Source organism: Podarcis liolepis, assembly GCF_965112155.1.
Source record: "Podarcis liolepis genome assembly, chromosome: 13".
In the NCBI taxonomy this organism is placed as follows: Eukaryota; Metazoa; Chordata; class Lepidosauria; order Squamata; family Lacertidae; genus Podarcis; species Podarcis liolepis.
In genome coordinates, this window is record NC_139573.1 from 42,306,500 (window position 1) to 42,325,635 (window position 19,136).

At 44.2% G+C, this 19,136-nt stretch overlaps 1 protein-coding gene across 5 annotated transcripts; it reads left to right on the forward strand.

Moving 5' to 3' along the window:
- Window positions 1-301: 301 nt before the first annotated feature.
- Window positions 302-19,006, forward strand: CD8A (CD8 subunit alpha). Of its 5 annotated transcripts, none has more exons than XM_083470300.1 (8): window positions 302-473; window positions 746-853; window positions 4,803-5,150; window positions 8,685-8,768; window positions 14,197-14,307; window positions 16,629-16,665; window positions 17,498-17,840; window positions 17,959-19,006. In XM_083470300.1, exons 2-7 carry the CDS (start codon window positions 808-810, stop codon window positions 17,547-17,549), a joined length of 678 nt encoding a protein of 225 aa, XP_083326426.1. In that variant the 5' UTR covers window positions 302-473; window positions 746-807; the 3' UTR covers window positions 17,550-17,840; window positions 17,959-19,006. The 5 variants fall into 5 exon arrangements, with proteins under 5 accessions (XP_083326426.1, XP_083326425.1, XP_083326427.1 ...); XM_083470299.1 differs by having other exon boundaries at window positions 305-473; window positions 676-853; XM_083470301.1 differs by having other exon boundaries at window positions 323-473; window positions 749-853.
- Window positions 19,007-19,136: the final 130 nt, after the last annotated feature.

Consider the following 19,136-nt stretch of genomic DNA (forward strand, 5'->3'; position numbering starts at 1 on the left):
CCTCGGCCAATAAAACAAGATGAGCGTCACAACCCCAGAGTTGGCCACAACTGGACCTAATGGTCAGGGCTCCCTTTACCTTTAATGTGTACATAGCATCTGAAATGGTCTCAGTCCCAGGCGCACACCATCGCAGATTGCTCCCTTTGCAAGGCTGCAGCCTCACACCAAGAGGTTTACCTGTACCAACCCTCATGTTTAACATGTATGGTCAAAGGATGTTTTGAACTGCAAACGTCCGCTACCAGCCAAGCCTAGAGTAATCCCTGTAGGCAACAGCACATGTTTTTCTCACGAAGATGTCAGAGAGGTGTGGTAAACTGGAAGGAAAAGGCTGAGCTCTGCTCCACTGAGCTACTCCTGGAAACTTAGAAGATGACCTCCAGATCACCTTACAGTTCTGCCTTCGGTTAGCTCTCTGTTCCATCCTGTTCTACTCTGCCAGCTTTTGTGTTCCTCTCCTCTAGAATCAGGTACTTTTATTTTTATTTTGCTCTGCCAAAGAGTATTCCTCTGCCACCACATCCTGCCTATCCAACCTAGATTATAAGCAACATTATTCTGGCATATATATGTATATGTAAGGCTGGCTCATTACACAGTGGAAGACAGATGACGGGGGGAAATATCATCCATACTGGGCATTCTTCACGGGTCTTTTTTGTTTGCTTGTAGTCAGCTTGAAAGAAGAAGCTGAGAAACTTCTCTTCAGGGGTGATACTGACATCACATCCTTTCCACTCAGGAGGTCTTGCAGCCATCAAACTCGCCTCTGCTCACTTCTGCTTTCACTGAAGAAAAGAGAAAATGGCCAGATTTTTTTCTCTCCTGTGGCCCGTCGGCCTGATACTATGTGAGTATGATACCACGGCTGTGGGTCTTTTTTACTTAAGCCACAATTGGTGAGAGGGGTAGACTTTGGATGTGATTCAGGGCTGCAGTTTGTCCAGCAAGACTTTTGGATTTGTTTTCTGTGACTACACGGTTCCCATGCTGTATAGCAAAAATTGCCCAAAATTACTGTAACTTTCCAAAGCAGCCTGCTATATCTATGGGATGGTGATGGTGAAGGAGGAGGCTGCTGTTGAGAAAAATAAATCTACAGTCATGTGGAGTTTGTTGCATGGTTCTTTTAATTTTTGAAGTTAGGAAAAAGAACTTTTTTTAATAAAAAAATAAAAAACCCACACCTTTTATTTGATAGAAGTATCAAAAGACCTATGTGAAAACACAGACTTTTCTTATTTAGAACATTGCAAAAAAGTGCAGTATAAAACAAAAAAACCTAATCAGATATCAAATGATACATTCTTAACTAAACATGAGAGAAAAAGCAGAAAATAAAATGATTACGCACCATAATATATTAATAATAATAATAATAATAATAATAATAATAATAATAATAATAATAATAATAATTTATTATTTATACCCCGCCCATCTGGCTGAGTTTCCCCAGCCACTCTGGGGAATAATCCTTGAACAATCCTTGAATAATAAGAAAAGGTAATAATCAGAAAGAGGATTGCTGCAGCTTGCCAACAGGACCGTACAAATGAGAATAATGCATAGCGCATAACACATTTTGAAATGTTGTATTAAATTGGCTTCATCTCTCAAAAATGTATTTGGTGCACATCCTTCCACACTCCATTTATAATGTGAGCTTAATTAGAAAGGCTGTCTCCATGCTCCTCTAATCCCATTGCCATTTGTCAGAATATTTAGAGGATTTAGCACATGTTTGTGAGATAAAATATATGTATTTTAGGCCTGAAGGTTATCCTTTATATGGTGCTCAACCATTAAAATCAGTCATGGCCAAGGATTACAAGGAGTCATTTATATACAATAACAACAACAACAACTATCTTTATTACGGTCCAGAGACCCAACAAAACATTACAAATCAATACAGAGTTCATACATCCTACCTCCAGGTGAATCAAGCACTTGGTTTGGAATATGGGGCTCATTTGTTCTTGCAACCACCAATAAAAACTTTGCCACTGCCAACGTTCTAGCTTTTGTCCGGTCTTCCAGTAGGAACCTGACATAGTGAGCCTCTGACTTTCCCGGGAAAGGCACCAGCAAGGGTAGTATCAGTTCAGCCCCGGCTTGCTCATACTTCGCACAATGTAACAAAATATGATCTATGGAATCAATGTCTTGAGCACACGAGCAAAGTCTGTCCTGGTAGGGAACTCCTCTCAACCTACCATCTAGCACTGCAGAGGGGAAGACATTCAGTCTGGCTTTGGTGAAAAGCCTTCGACAGTTAGGCACTGTCAGGTTTTTGATGTAAGATGTTAACTCAAAGACATACCCATATTGAACTCCTGCTGACAGCGGACTACAGACTGCGTGTGACCGAGATCGCAAGTCACTGTGTGCACTGTCCCATAATCTTTGCTTTAAAACCTTTTGGGCACCTTCATAGCCCAGGTAATACAGCTGGGGGGGAGACAGACCAATAGAGGTGGCTTTTTTAGCCATGGTTTTCTGCCATTTGCTGACAAATTCCTCATTGGTCAAATGTTGGTACAGACCCTTCCCTAGATTAAACACTGAAATCCTGAGCCAATGTTTTAGGGCAGCCCACCACGCTCTAGCTGAAATTGGGCATTCACCAGCTTCCAACAGAAGTACGGAGTTGGGGACGCAGTTAGGTACCTGCAGCAGAGATCGTATAAATTTTGCCTGAAAGCCATCTAGCTTTGGCAGGTTCCCATTATGCCAGACATTTGCTGCATACAGGAGTTGGGAAACGGGCTTTGCGTTGAAAACCCTTAAGGCTGCTGGAACATATTTGCCGCCCTTTGTGAAGAAGAATCTATGTATGGCTAGCTTTGTAATCTCCGCCTTTTGAAGGGAGGTTTGCCAATGGTGCTTCCAAGATCCTGTATGATGGAATGTGAGCCCTAGGTAACTGAAGTATTTTACCTGTTCAAGGTTATGGCCATCCAGCACCCATTTAGACTGGGAGAATCTTCTTTCGAAGACTAAAATTTTAGATTTTTCATAATTAATGGATAAACCATTTCCAGAACAGTAATCAGAAAATTTCCTCAACAGATAATTCAAGCCCGGTCTGGAACGCGAGATGATGGCCGCATCATCAGCATACAACAACAAAGGGGTCCTTCTCATTCCTATTTTTGGAATGTGTCCATCTGGGTCCATTAAGTTCTCTTCTAGGTCATTTAAGAATAGACAAAACAATGTGGGGGCCAAAATACAACCCTGTCTCATCCCCCTAGTCATCTCGATGCTGTTTGATAGCTGTCCCTGTCGACCGCATCGGACCTGCAGTTTGGTTCCATTGTACAGGGCTTTTATAAGAAAGAGAAGTTGTTTGTCCTGCAAAATCAGATTCAATTTGGACCATAGCTGGGATCTGGGGATGGAGTCAAATGCTGATTTCAGATCCATAAAGGCCACGAAGAGTTTACCCTATAGAGGTCTGGTATACTTCTCAGCTAGGAAGGACAGCATTAAACAGTGGTCTGTTGTTGAATGGTTCTCACGAAAAGCTGCCTGGGCTTCAGATAGTATATTATGTTCATTTACAAAAGTTGTCAGTTTGCTACTGAGGAAACGGGCATACAGTTTCCCAATTATTGAGAGCAGGCTAATAGGCCTATAATTGGAAGGTACATTTCGGTGGCCTCTCTTAAAGATTGGAACTACTATAGCATGTTTCCAGCTATATGGTACCTTACCCGAGTTATTTACTACTGTAAAGAGTGCTGCCAGAAGCGGAGCCCACCAGTGCTGGTTTGATGTAATCAACTCAGCTGGGATATATTTATATACAGTACAGTGGTACCTCTGGTTACATACTTAATTCATTCCAGAGGTCTGTTCTTAACCCGAAACTGTTCTTAACCTGAAGCACCACTTTAGCTAATGGGGCCTCCCGCTGCTGCCGTGCTGTTGCCGCGCAATTTCTGTTCTCATCCTGAAACAAAGTTCTTAACCCAAGGTATTATTTCTGGGTTAGCAGAGTCTGTAACCTGAAGCGTAAGTAACCTGAAGTGTATGTAACCCGAGGTACCACTGTACACGAATTAACACAATCAAAGCTACTTCGAAATGTAAGGAATTCTGTTAATTTTACCAAGGAAAGGGCATCCCATGATTTTTGCAAATATTCTTGTTTCAAAGGTATCATCTTATGTTTCCAGTGACACACATAACCAAAAGTGTGCTTGATATTACTGCACTTTGGTATAAAGTTTAGAAGATAAGCAAAAGGATCCATAACTACATTGCTCGGAAAGGACCACGTGGCTTGCCCAAACATTTCCCAAAATGACAATATTTCATTTTACCAATGCGAATCTAATGTGCAACCCAAAATAAAACAGAAGCACAGGAATTTGCAAAAAAGGGAACTGATTAACCAGAAAAGAGAACCAAATAGACCGGGTGCATTATAGAGCAAATACAGTTAATAAAAGAAAACCAACAGGAGCAAATCCCTGGCTTAATGACTACCATCAGCCCCTTTGCCATGTGCACAATATATTAAGAAGACAGTGTTGTTGTTTTTCAGGAGTGTATATGATGATAATTATATTAATCTTCTTACATCTTATAGTGTGGTGGTTTGTTTGATTTTTCTGTTATTTGTTTGTTTGATTGTATATTTGTTTACTTGTGTGTACGTCTGTTTTTCAGAAATGTATTTATTTTAAATTAATAAAGATATATATTTTTTAAAAAAGTCTATGCTTCACAGTCTTTGTTGTCATTCCGTAAACGGTAAATAACAAAGCAGTTTCTTTGCTCTCCAGGCTGCTGGTGGCCCCAAGCCAACAGTATGGTGCAAATGAAGTTGACCGGTGCCGTTCCCCAAGCCTCCAAAACTCCAGTGGAACTGAAATGTGAGCCCAGCAAGATGGATGTTGGGGTGTACTGGGTCCGTCAAAACCCGGACCTCAGCACTGACTTCATCCTATATACGTCTTCAAGGCCTAGAAGCCCACAAGAAACAGTGAGAGGCTACACAGCATCAAAATCTTCTGACTCTTACCAGCTAAGAATTGTCAGCTTCGGGAAGGAGTATGAGGGCATCTATTATTGCTTTTTGTTCTACAACCAGGTGGTCTACTTCAGTTCAGGACTCAAAGTCTACCTGCCAAGTAAGTTTCATTCCAAGTGTTTAACGCCCGCGGTCAGTGGTCTGAGTTTGGTACACATTCCCTGCCACACCAGCTGTTTCCCCTGCCCCCTTTTGAGAGGCATTTTCCAGAACGTTGCTATTTTGGGGAGGGGGTGGGTGGGCTTCAAGCACATCCTGGCAATTTCAAGGTCTGCAGTTACAGTCGGCTGGGAGGTTTTGTGCAACAAACCCGCTTCGCCAAAAGATCGTGCTATATGTGATAAGGAAAATGTCAGGAAAATGATGATAATAAAAAATAAATAATACATTTTTATTTATACTCCCTGGCCAAGACTGGGCTCAGGGTAGATAACACTGAATATAAATACAGTAAAAAAACATTTTAACAAACCGAAAAACCAAACAAAAGAACAATTAATTAAAATGTAAGAAAGAATACAGTTTAAAATGCAGCTTAAAATGTAGCCTCGTTTTAGTGGTAGCCTATAGATCAAAGCCATAAGGGGAGAAAACGTCAAATATTCACCGGGGCCAATTATCCATGCTGGTCCTACATGGGCCAGCAAAAAGAGCCGAGGGAAAATTTCTATACAAATCCCATATAAGGGGGTTCCATAAAAATAAATAAATGGGGGGGGGGGGGGTTAGACTGAGTCCAGCCCAAAGGCCAGGCAGAACAGCTCTGTCTTGCAGGCCCTGCAGAAAGATGTCAAATCCCGCAGGGCCCTGATTTCCTACGGTAGGGCTAAATCCTCTAAATATTCTGACAAATGGCAATGGGGTTATAGGAGCCTTTCTAATTAGCCTTCCTGCAAACAAAACAGACTGAAAGCCTATTAAATAGTCAATGCCATCTACTCTCCCTACATACAAATCAGATTCCAGGTTGTCTGGAAGCACCCTTGGTGACTCCTATTTTAGAAAGCCTTGCAACTCTAATCTTCTCGTCCTTGACTATTTATCACTCTTCATCTGGAGAATCTTGAAGAGTTTTCCCGTTTCTTTCTGCCCTGCTCCCAAGGTTGCTTTCCTTTCCACCAGATACTACAGAATCGAGCCATTTCTGTCTGATATCTGAATTTGGTAAGGTGGGCAGCAAGGATAAGTCCCCCTCCTTCCTTCAGTGTCTGATTCAAGAAGTTCTAGTCTGGCCTAATATTAATAATAATAATTTACCACTTATATTCCACTCACCTCCACCACTCTGAGGAGCTTCCAGCACAATAAAAGCACAGCAAAACGTCCAACATCGAAAACTTCCCTAAACAGGGCTGCCTTCAAATGTCTTTGGAAAGTTGTGTAGTTATTTATCGGTTTGACATCTGATGGGAGGGCATTCCACAGGGCTGGTGCCACTACCGAGAAGGCCCTCTGCCTGGTTCCCTGACACTTCACTTCTCACAGTGAGGGAACCACCAGAAGGCCCTCAGAGCTGGACCTCAGTGTCCGGGCTAAACAATGCAGGTGGAGGGCCAAGACCAATTGGGTCTTTAAAGGTCAGCACCAACACTTTGCATTGTGATCAGAAATGTACTGGGAGCCAATGTAGATCTTTTAGGACCGGTGTTATGTGGTCCCGGAGGCTGCTCCCAGTTACCTTTCTAGCAGCTGCGTTCTGAATTAGTTGTAGTTTCTGAGTCACCTTCAAAGGCAGCCCCACATAGAGCGCATTGCAGTAGTCCAAGCAGGAGATAACCAGAGCATGTACCACTCTGGCAATTTACACTTCTCTGAAATTTACACTTCTCTGAATTTTGCATGAAAATGAAAATGCATGTGCTAAGATAAAATGTGTTGGCTATTTGCAGATTAGTTACGCTGCAGAAGGCGTGCTGGGGAGACCACACGTTCAAGAAACGCAAAGTAACTTTTGCTAGATTTTAATAACAAAAACAAAAACTCCTTTTACACTAAATTACAATATATCAATAAGCATAACCCACCCACCAGGGTACTGAGAGAGCTACATGCTGCTCTTTATATACCATACCCAACAGCTTAATTACCACAACTTAACAGCACCTGCTATACTGCTTCACAGCTGTAAAACTAGGTCACGTTATTTGCTCTGGCCTTTAAAAAAATACACATGTTGTGGAACAATAATGAACCTTCAAATTTAAAGAGACAATTCAACAAAATGTGCATAAAAATGCATATATTGGTGAAAATAACATACAGTGGTACCTCGATTTACGAACTTAATCTGTTCCGGAAGTCCGTTCTTAAACCAAAACCATTCTTAAACCGACGTGTGCTTTCCCTAAAGAGGCCTTCCGCTACCACTACCTCAGCTTCCATTCTTAGACTGAGGTAAAGTTCGCAAACCGGGACACTACTTTCGGTTTTGCAGAGTTCAGAAACCGAATAGTTCGTAAAGAGGGCTGTTCTTAAACTGAGGTACCACTGTACAGTGGTACCTCAGGTTACAGACACTTCAGGTTACAGACGCTTCAGGTTACAGACTCTGCTAACCCGGAAATAGTGCTTCAGGTTAAGAACTTTGCTTCAGGATGGGAACAGAAATCGTGCTCTGGCGGCACGGCAGCAGCAGGAGGCCTCATTAGCTAAAGTGGTGCTTCAGGTTAAGAACAGTTCCAGGTTAAGCACGGACCTCCGGAACGAATTAAGTACTTAACCCGAGGTACCACTGTACATGTGTTAGACTAGGGGAAACTGATTTACATGAATGTGTATATTGGGAGAAGTTTGTACAAAAATGATGGTGAATTTTCATGAGTGCCTTTTAAAAATACACACGTAGCAACAGATGTAGAAACGACGAGGAAAGAACTTAAGAGCGGAAAAATGAGAAACTGGGAGAAACTAAAATTGACAGATTCGTCCATCTATAGTCCTTAGGCAGTAGGGCTGCCACCTGTTCTCTTTAGGATTGTCCCATACAGTGGTATCTCGGGTTAAGTACTTAATTCGTTCCGTAGGTCTGTTCTTAACCTGAAACTGTTCTTAACCTGAAGCACCACTTTAGCTAATGGAGCCTCCTGCTGCTGCCGTGCCGCTGGAGCACGATTTCTGTTCTCATCCTGAAGCAAAGTTCTTAACCTGAAGCACTATTTCTGGGTTAGCAGAGTCTGTAACCTGAAGCGTATGTAACCTGAAGCGTATGTAACCCGAGGTACCACTGCATTTGAATATAAAATGCTATGTCCTGTATTGACACAGTTTTGTCCTGTATTTCAGGTCCCCCACTCCCCACCCCCAGTCCAAATGGATGCATTTGAAATGGAGTATGAAAGGTCATGTATTTAAGCTCTGCGAAGCCACGTGCAGTTTTACAAATTTTGTGTGTATGTGTGTGTGTTTGGGCGCGACAGATTGCAATCCTGTTAGGCTGCAATGGACCGTAATGGATTGCTCTGAAGTCACTTCAGCACCAGATTAAAATAATAATAATCACCCCCCAACCACCCAGTATTTTGCCAGGACAAAGGTGGCAACCCTATTAGGCAGGGATTGTGGAGCCCCCTTCCCAACCAAGCCCCGAGCCATTGTAAGCATGCAGGAAAAGTCTTCATCTTTGTTTTCTTTACAGAGGCTACCACCATCGCACCCCAGGTTTCAACTCCCCGTGAAGGACTTACAACAACCATGCGACTTCCACATTCCACAGCCTCAGGTATGTTTCCTTCTCCCTGCTACTCATTTGGGTCATAACTGGCCCCAAAACAAGAAGAAGTGAGTGAGAGTGAGGCCCCTGGATGTTGCTGGACCACCAACTTCCATCATCAATCCGAACTGGCCATACTGGCAGGGGCTGATGGGAGGGGAAGTCCAACAGGGCACCGCCATTTTGGCTACCCTGGTATGTAAAAAGATACAAAGCCACTTTTATAACCAGTGCCACGTACTGCTCGGGGTATGGTCCAAAAAGCGAAGGAAGCAGGGAGATTACTGAAGCTAACTACTGTATTTTTCGCTCCATAGGGCGCACCGGACCATAGGGCACACCTAGTTTTTAGGGGGGGAAATAAAGGGGGAAATTATTATTTTTTCCCCCAGCCCCAAAGAGCAAAGAAGGCAAGACAGCGAGCGGGATCCATCCCCTTCACTGTCTTGGCTTCGTTTTTAGCCGCGGGGCTGGGGTGGGGAAAGCCCAAGCTTCCCCTGACCCCAGCCCCCAGAACAGGTCCAGGAGCGGCGGCAAGATTGCACCTCACCGCCGCTCCTGGAGCTTGCGGATAGCTACCTGAAGCCCAGGCAGCGCAGCGGGAGTTGGCACTGCACTCCCCGGGCTTCAGGCTGCTATCCACAAGCCTTCGGAGCGCTCCAAAGGCTTGCAGATAGCTGCCTGAAGCCTGGAGAGCAAGAGGGGTCGGTGCGCACCGACCCCTCTCGCTCTCCAGGCTTCAGCAAAAGCCTGCATTCGCTCCATAGGATGCACACACATTTCCCCTTCATTTTTGGAGGGGAATAAGTACGTCCTATGGGGCGAAAAATATGGTAAGCAGGTCTGGTTATATTCCCCGGATACGAGAGACCATCTAGTGATCCTTGAGGTCCCCTGTGGGAGGAAGATGGGTGGAGATGCCAAAAATTCCAGCGGATCAGAAAAGAATATTTATGTATGCAACCACAGCTGCTTGAATGCTAATGGCCCAGAGAAAGAAGACAAAGTCTCTAACAGAGAAGAATGGCAGATTAAGTTGATGGATTATGCCAAAATGGCAAAAATGACCGGAAGAATCGGAAACCAGAAAGACCAAAAATTTTAATGAGGAATGGGGGAAATTTATAATTTATCTTTAAAAAAAACAACATTGTAAACAGCTAAAATCGTTAGTAGGATTGGAATGACACTAGTAGTTTAATGTTGAATTTTGAATATAATGGAGATGTAAAAGATTTGGATTATTATAAAAGATGCGGGAGGAAATGGACCTACAAAGGGGAGGAGGAAAGTTCAGGAGGTGCTTTGGAATATTGTTGTTATGTTGGTTGTTGGATAATTGACTGTAAAACTTTAAACTGAAAAACTACATAGTTTTGTTTTAAAAAAGGAAGAAAGTTTGGTGGGATGCAAATGAAGGCTTGGATCCAGACCACGTTAATAGATCTTAGGTACTGATAAAATTGTGAGGAATTATGGTATTTTGCTCATAATTCATTGACAGCTTAGGCCCAGTATTGTTTCTCCAAACTGGCCTCTCAGCAGAGTCAACACGCACAGCAGCAGCTTTCAGCGTGTAGGAAACCAAAGCACAAAGAAGAGCAAAAAATCCACACAGCATTCCAGACGTCAAGTAGAATGGTTTGTTGTTGTTGTTTAGTCATTTAGTCGTGTCTGATCCCATTGACCAGAGCACGCCAGGCCCTCCTGTCTTCCACTGCCTCCTGCAGTTTGGTCAAACTCATGCTGGTAGCTTCAGTAACACTGTCCAAACATCTCGTCCTCTGTTGTCCCCTTCTCCTTGTGCCCTCCATCTTTCCCAACATCAGGGTCTTTTCCAGGGAGTCTTCTCTTCTCATGAGGTGGCCAAAGTATTGGAGCCTCAGCTTCTGGATCTGTCCTTCCAGTGAGCCCTCAGGGCTAATTTCCTTCAGAATGGAGAGGTTTGATCTTCTTGCAGTCCATGGGACTCTCAAGAGTCTCCTCCAGCACCATAAGTCAAAAGCATCAATTCTTTGGCGATCAGCCTTCTTTATGGTCCAGCTCTCACTTCCATACATCACTACTGGGAAAACCATAGGTTTAACTATACGGACCTTTGTTGGCAATGGTTTACTACTGGCAAATTGAAGCTTAATGGTTGCAAATGAGCACTGAGTCCATAAAGGTCCACCAGAGCCCTGATGAAGGCAATCCTTAGAGTGAATCTTTCACTCTCCTTTTTTAATATACATAAATTTATTTATTTGGTTTTTCAGATTACATTTTTACAGTCACATATAGAACATACAACATAAAAAGAAGATTCCAAGGAATCTCCTGACTTCCCTCCTCCCCTTTGTGAGTCATATTGTTAATCATTTCCTCCCGCCATCTTCTATGATAATCTAAATCTTTTACATCTCCATTGTGTCCAAAATTCACCCTTAAGCTACAAGTGATATTCCAATCCTACTAACGATTTTAACTGTTTACAATGGTTTTTAAGATTTCCCCCATTCCTTATTAAAATGTTGGTCTTCCTGATTTCTGATTCTTCCAGTCATTTTAGCCATTTCGGTATAATCCATCAACTTGATCGAGAATCTTTCGCTCTCAGTCCTGAAACAGTCTTAGTCCAGATGGAAAGTGTGACTGAGAGAGTGATAAGAATCACAGTCCACAGACTCTCCTCTTAAATTCAGTTTCACTTCTTCCCGTTTCCCATGGAAACTGTGTAGGTCAAACAACATCATTTCTTTGACCTTGCAGGTGGCGGGCAACTCCCAAGAACTCGCCTCATGTAGATAATTAAGATAGATAACTGTTTTCTGAGAACAAATGACCTAGTTTTACAGCAATCCCGAACAAAAAAACAACTCAGGTTTCATATATTTCAGTGGGAACTACATAAATTTATTTATTTGGTTTTTCAGATTACATTTTTACAGTCACATATAGAACATACAACATAAAAAGAAGATTCCAAGGAATCTCCTGACTTCCCTCCTCCCCTTTGTGGGTCATATTGTTAATCATTTCCTCCCGCCATCTTCTATGATAATCTAAATCTTTTACATCTCCATTGTGTCCAAAATTCACCCTTAAGCTACAAGTGATATTCCAATCCTACTAACGATTTTAACTGTTTACAATGGTTTTTAAGATTTCCCCCATTCCTTATTAAAACGTTGGTCTTCCTGATTTCTGATTCTTCCAGTCATTTTAGCCATTTCGGTATAAACTGTGTAGGTCAAATGACATCATTTCTTTGACCTTGCAGGTGGCGGGCAATTCCCAAGAACTCGCCTCATGTAGATAATTAAGATAGATAACCGTTTTCTGAGAACAAATGACCTTGTTTTACAGCAATCCCCAACAAAAAACAACAACTCAGGTTTCATATATTTCAGTGGGACCTAATTTAGTTCGAATCCAACCTAAGTAAATAGCCAACCTCTGCAATAAACACACAAATTGTTCTGCAGTGCTTTGAATCTTCTGTCTCGCTGCTTTTAATGTGAGGATTTCAGTAAAAGCATTGGGGCAAGTCAATCCCGCCAATGAAGTGAATGGAAAGAAAAACGAAACGCTGCTTTCTGCTAGAAATGATCTCAGCACAGTGATGCCTCTAATTTGGCAACACAAAAGCTATTTTTTAAGGACCATCACGAGGGGGTCAACTCAATGGGCACAGCCTTCAAGCTTAGCCGTGGGTTGGGTTTTTGTTTTTTGTTTTGGTACGTTACTTTATTTTCTGCCGTGTTGTTGTATTACGTTGTTATGAAATTTCATTTGCACTGTTGGATTTTGAGATGCCTCCCTGTTTTCTTCGTTGCACACTGCTTTGAGCACGATTTGGTAGAAAAGAGCATGTAAATAAATCATGGCCGGCTGGGTGGATGATGGCCAACTATTGCAACCCTGCTGCTCTGATCCTCACTGCTACTGCTTTCAGTTGTCCAAGTGAGTGAGCATGAGGCATGAGACTGGCCACTATCAGAGATTTGAGGTTAGCCACTTAGTGGTTGGAAATGGGAGAGTTGATGGACCTTTGCTTGATCCAGCAAGGCATCATCTTGCAGTGATTTTCTCGTGCAGGTATAATTTCTTTGTAGGAAAAAGTGTGCACAGCATTGATAAACAGTCATGTGTGCCAAACTCAGATCATTATATCTTTCCATGTTTACACACATCCAAGTCCAGCGAGAATAGCCGCTTAAATGCTCGCTTTCTTGTGAACTCAATTGCAAATATTGATTAGAAGTATCTTCTTTGGCGATCACTCATAGCCAAGTAAGATTGTCTTCCATAAACATGGTCTTAACCGTGAGCCCATAAGTGACTGTGGAGGCCAATTCTGGATCCACACATCCTTCCACAGTGGGGACATAGGTTTCCGGGCAGGAGTTGATCATGTTGAGGGTTTGCAAAACCCTCTTAGCACCTTTCTCCCTTTCGCCCTGAGTTTGAGTGTCTTCAAAGCCCATGACACCTTTGGCAAAGGCTGTTCTCGAACTGGAGCGCTCGCAAGCCAGTGTTTCCCAATTATTGGTGTTTATACTACATTGTTTTAGATTTGCCTTGAGAGAGTCTTTAAACCTCTTTTGTTGACCACCAGCATTACGCTTTCCATTTTTAAGTTCGGAATAGAGTAGTTGCTTTGGAAGACGATAATCAGGCATCCAAACAACATGACTAGTCCAATGAAGTTGAAGAATCATTGCTTCGACACTGGTGATCTTTGCTTCTTCCAGTACACTGGCATTAGTCCGCCTGTCTTCCCAAGTGAGGTGTAAAATTTTTGGAGACAGTGTTGATGAATGTACTTAAAGCTGGAATGCTAGAATGTCCCTTACTGTGGCATTCAAGAAGGACAGTGGTCCTCCCTCCATTGCAGAAGGACTTCCCGATCAGAAGGTTGGCGGTTCAAATCCCCGCAACAGGGTGAGCCCCCGTTGCTCGGTCCCTGCTCCTGCCAACCTAGCAGTTTGAAAGCACGTCAAAGTGCAAGTAGATAAATAGGTACCACTCCGGCAGGAAGGTAAATGGCGTTTCCGTGCGCTGCTCTGGTTTGCCAGAAGCAGCTTAGTCATGCTGGCCTCATGACCCAGAAGCTGTACGCCGGTTCCCTCGGTCAATAAAGCGAGATGAGCGCCGCAACCCCAGAGTCGGCCACAACTGGACCTAATGGTCAGGGGTCCCTTTACTCTTTTTATACCAGCAGATGTAAAAATGTACTTAAAGCTGGAGTGCTAGAATGTCCCTTACTGTGGCATTCAAGAAGGACAGCGGTCCTCCTCCATTGCAGAAGGGGTAAGCGAAGGTTGAGCACCATGCTGGCAAATGGATCACAGAATAGCACCAGGGAGGGAGAGGCCCCAGTCAAAAACTGGACAGCTGTAAATCACAGGTTTGTTACTAGCTGTTGATTTCTGGTGTGCTCTTGTTTCTGCAGATCCAGATGATGATGTGATGTTCCCCTGCGAACTGTACATTTGGGCCCCCTTAGCAGGTGGTTGCTTTCTTCTGCTGGTATTGTTGGTGATCACCCTGTCGGTGTGCTGTGGTAAGATAATTTCCTTTCAACTCTGTCGGATGGCAGTACTGGGGTAGTAGGTTCACTTAAAACTAGCTGGGAACTAACTAATTCAAAGACCTTGTTTACCATAGCAGCCCTTTATAATCTCCTAGGCATTTTGTTTCATAATAACCAGGGTACCTTTTTTTTTTTTTACAGAACATGCCTGCTTTCTCTCTTAACAAGTATAGCTCTCTCATACATTGCTGGATTTGTAGGGCTCTGCAAAGGGAGGCAGCCTAGAAAACAAATCTCTCTCCATTTCTCCACACACACACCTCTTTTTCAGAATTCTGGTGAATTAGCAGACGTGTCCACAAATGGGTTACAGACTAATTATAAGCATTTTTAAAAGACTGGTCGGGAGCTGGGTAAAGGAGTCAAGCAGCAGCAGAAATAGAACAAATTTTGTGATGCATTGATACAAAAACCTACAGCTTTTCACAACACCAAAATTTGCCTTTAACAAGGCTGGGTGGAACATATGAAGTGGACACCATATATCTATCTATCTTTCTGTCTATCTAACTAATTACATATATAAAGTGGGCAAAGTCGGGCAAAGTTTTCAAGCCTTCAGTGAATCTCTTAGACCAGAGGTTTACAACCTTTTTGAGTCCACGGCTCCCTTGACCAACTACATTCTTTCTGCGGCACCCCTGTGGGGCTCGGGAGCCCAGTTATGTCACCCCTTGCCTGCAGAGCTCGCAACCTCTCACCCTTTTTCAAACATCCTGTGGAGTGTTTCCTCAGCCTCCCCAGTGTGGTGTAGTGGTTAAGAGCGGTGGACTCGTAATCTGGTAAGCCGGGTTCACATCCCCGCTCCTCCACATGCAGCTGCTGGGTGACCTTGGGCTAGTCACACTTCCTTTGAGGTTTCTCAGCCTCATTCACCTCACAGAGTGTTTGTTGTTGGGGAGGAAGGGTAAGGAGACTGTTAGCCGCTTTGAGACTCCTTCGGGTAGTGATAAAGCGGGATATCAAATCCAAACTCCTCCTCCTCCTCCTTCTTCTCTCCTCTCCCCTCTCCTTGGGAGTCCTCTGGGCAGCTGCTTCTGCCACCCCTGGTCTCTGAGCTGCCACACTCTACCCCAAAGAGAGGTGCCTCCTCACACTGCCCCACAGGGGCCTGGGACTTGTCTGTCCATTCCCAACAGCAAAGGAAGGCAGACTAGCTGGCTGGGCTCCCTCGCCCGCTCGCTTGCTTACTCTAAGGCCACCTCAGCTCCTGGCAACCAGCACCCCCTGACCAGCCCCAGAGGCACCATTCGCCTGCGGAGCTTGTAGCTAGTGCTGCTGCAACAAACAGCTGGGCAAGCCTTTTGGAGGCAGAGACGTGAGGGGGCAACAGAGGAGGAAGGGGAGGAAAGGAAGACAGGGGCCAGTGTTGCTTGCAGCACCCCTGACCATCATTCAAAGCACCCCAGGGTGCCACGGCACACAGGTTGAAAGCCACTGCCTTAGACTGATAGAAATCCCTGTCATAATGATACGAGCTGAGGCACCTAGAATCTCTTGCATGAGGAAATTCAGCAGCAGAAAGCACTCTTCCTTCTGCCTCCCTCATTCACAGCTGAAAAAAGGTGATTTTATATATACATATGGCTCAAAAATACAAAATGAAGAGGTCACAAAGCACTGCATCATTTTAAATATACTAATATTTAAAATATGGACTACTGCAGTGCGCTCTACGTGGGGCTACCTTTGAAGGCGACTCGGAAAGTGCAATTAATCCAGAATGCGGCAGCTAGACTGGTGACTGGGAGTGGCCACCAGGACCATATAACACTGGTCCTGAAAGACCTACATTGGCTCCCAGTATGTTTCCGGGCACAATTCAAAGTGTTGGTGCTGACCTTTGAAGCTCTAAACGGCCTCGGCCCAGTATACCTGAAGGAGCATCTCCACACCCATCGTTCTGCCTGGACACTGAGGTCCAGCTCCAAGGGCCTTCTGGCGGTTCCCTCCCTGCAAGAAGTGAGGTTACAGGGAACCAGGCAGAGGGCCTTCTCGGTAGTGGCGCCCACCCTGTGGAACGCCCTCCCAGCAGATGTCAAGGCAATAAACAACTATTTTACTTTTAAAAGGCAACTGAAGGTGGCCCTATATAGGGAAGTTTTTAATGTATGGTGCTGTATTGTTTTTAATATTCGATTGGAAGCCGCCCAGAGTGGCTGGGGAAACCCAGCCAGATGGGCGGGGTATTAATAATATATTATTATTACTATTACTATTACTATTACTATTACTATTATTATTATTAAAATAACTTGCACATTTCTCTCCCCCTCCAAAATGAATTGCAGGCCCAAGGAGGAGGCGACGGCATTGCAGATGTAAAAGGTGAGTCCTCTCCAGTCAGGCATCCCGTCACATTAAATCCACAATGCAATCCTAAGCACACTTGCGATGGATGGGTGAGAAGTTCACTTCACTTCGCACTTAAAGGGGAACTTACCAAATTTTCCAAAGCGATGTGCAAAGTGAAGCACCGCTCCGCTTTGAAATTCACACTTACCTGAATTTTGCGATGCAGCTCTTCAGCTAAGTATTGTGCACAAAAATTGCATATACTACAAATAAGTAGATAAATCATTGCATACCTTGACAGGAATTAAAGTAAAGGGACCTCTGACCATTAGGTCCAGTCATGACCGACTCTGGGGCTGCGGCGTTCATCTCGCTTTATTGGCCAAGGGAGCCGGCCTACAGCTTCTGGGTCAAGTGACCAGCATGACTAAGCCACTTCTGGCGAAACCAGAGCAGCGCACGGAAACGCCGTTTACCTTCCCGCTGGAGCAGTACCTATTTATCTACTTGCACTTTGACGTGCTTTCGAACTGCTAGGTTGGCAGGAGCAGGGACCGAGCAACGGGAGCTCACCCTGTCATGGGGATTCGAACTGCCGACCTTCTGATCGGCAAGCCCTAGGCTCTGTGGTTTAACCCACAGCGCCACCCGCACGCTACACTGACAGGAATTGCAGCTCCTAATTTTTCAGTTACTGGATGCTAACTTTTGGCACTGGCAAGATAAAGACCCATGCCTTCCGGATACAATACGAGGCTTGTTAGGCCAATGTATGGAAACTAATGCTTTCACCAAACCCGTTTGCTGAATCATGTCAAGACTTTGTCATAGCCTTACTGAAGCCTTTGCTCCCTCTTCTTTCTAGGCCTCTGAATGGAACCAACGGGACGGTCGCTACGTCACGCTTGATCAAATAGGACATTTCAGCCAGATTTTCCCATTGCATTCTCACTGCATCATACCTTCCAGCCTTGCCAGAAAGACTCTAGAATGCTCATAATGACTCTGTGCTCCTATCCCAAGGAGGAATGGCTTTGCAGGAAAATCTTATCCACCTGCTGTATGTTGGGATAATTTACTTTGCCTTGACCTATCTTGCACTAGGAAACTGCAACAGTTTAAGGTGGAGATCTTAAATAGATCTTCATCTCACAAACTTTGGCTGTCCTCGTTATAGAAAAGCTGCAAAGATGTTCAGCTGTACGCCGGCTCCCTCGGCCAATAAAGCGAGATGAGCACCGCAACCCCAGAGTCGGCCACGACTGGACCTAATGATCAGGGGTCCCTTTACTCTTTTTATACCTGCCAAATTTACTGCCTGAATAGCGTTTAAGGGAGGAAAATGGAGCAACTGACTGCTGCTTAGGATCTGTGCAGGTGCATTTATATACATTTTCATACTAGACTTTTTGCAGCTGTCCTCTTAGATCTTTGACGCCTAGCGACTTGGGAGGCAGGGTTGAAACCCAAAGAACTCTGACGCGTGCCTGTGTATACTAAGAAAATGTTGAATTTCCCCCTTCCCCAAACATCTCTCCCAAAGACTAAGTCCAGACAGTGTGTTAGCACCGCTGTAAACCATCAGAATGCCTTTATTTCGCAAATCCAATTGAAAACACACGTAAACGTAATAGGCCATATAGTAACAAACGCAAAGTTATTTTCTAGAACTACTTCTCAAAATCAGATACTTCTCAAGTGGTACGTAATTTTTGAGAAGTAGTTCTAGTAAAAAACCTTTGTGTTTGTTACTATAAAGGTAAAGGGATCCCTGACCATTAGGTCCAGTCGTGGCCAATTCTGGGGTTGCGGCGTTCATCTCGCTTTATTGGCTGAGGGAGCCGGCGTACAGCTTCTGGGTCATGTGGCCAGCATGACTAAGCCGCTTCTGGCGAACCAGAGCAGCGCACGGAAACGCCGTTTACCTTCCCGCCGGAGCGGTACCTATTTATCTGCTTGCACTTTGACGTGCTTTAGAACTGCTAGGTTGGCAGGAGCAGGGACCGAGCAACGGGAGCTCACCCCGTTGCGGGGATTCGAACCTCCGACTTCTGATTGGCAAGTCCTAGGCTCTGTGGTTTAACCCACAGCACCACCTGCGTCCCAGCGTTTGTTACTATACGGCCTATTAAATTTACATGTGTTAGCACTGCTGGGCACCAGAAAACAGGAACTATACCTGGCAAATAGGGACAGCTGGAGTCTATGCAGTACAAGCGAAACCACGTGACATTTCCTGTCCTCCTCTTTTGTGCTTTGCCATCTATAAGCAAACCGCGGGAGCATCGCTATGGTTGAGGTGTGCGACGTTTCCCGCATACCTTTGTTCTACAACGTTAAAAATAAAGCCTGAGAATTTCTTTTCGTCATAAAATCAAGTTGCCTCTACTTAATGTAACTGCTTCAGAACCACAACCATGAACTAAAAAGCAGAACTCCGGGCAGAGGGAAGAAAGCGTAAGTGGTGTTTATTCCACTTGTGGGCGTCTCATGGACATAGAGTT

Excerpts from the sequence above, each read along its gene's own strand:
- CD8A (XM_083470300.1), top strand. The coding sequence starts at position 808 with ATGGCCAGATTTTTTTCTCTCCTGTGGCCCGTCGGCCTGATACTAT. Across the intron at positions 8,769-14,196 it reads TCCACATTCCACAGCCTCAG|ATCCAGATGATGATGTGATG; the intron begins GTATGTTTCCTT and ends TTGTTTCTGCAG. Across the intron at positions 14,308-16,628 it reads CACCCTGTCGGTGTGCTGTG|GCCCAAGGAGGAGGCGACGG; the intron begins GTAAGATAATTT and ends AATGAATTGCAG.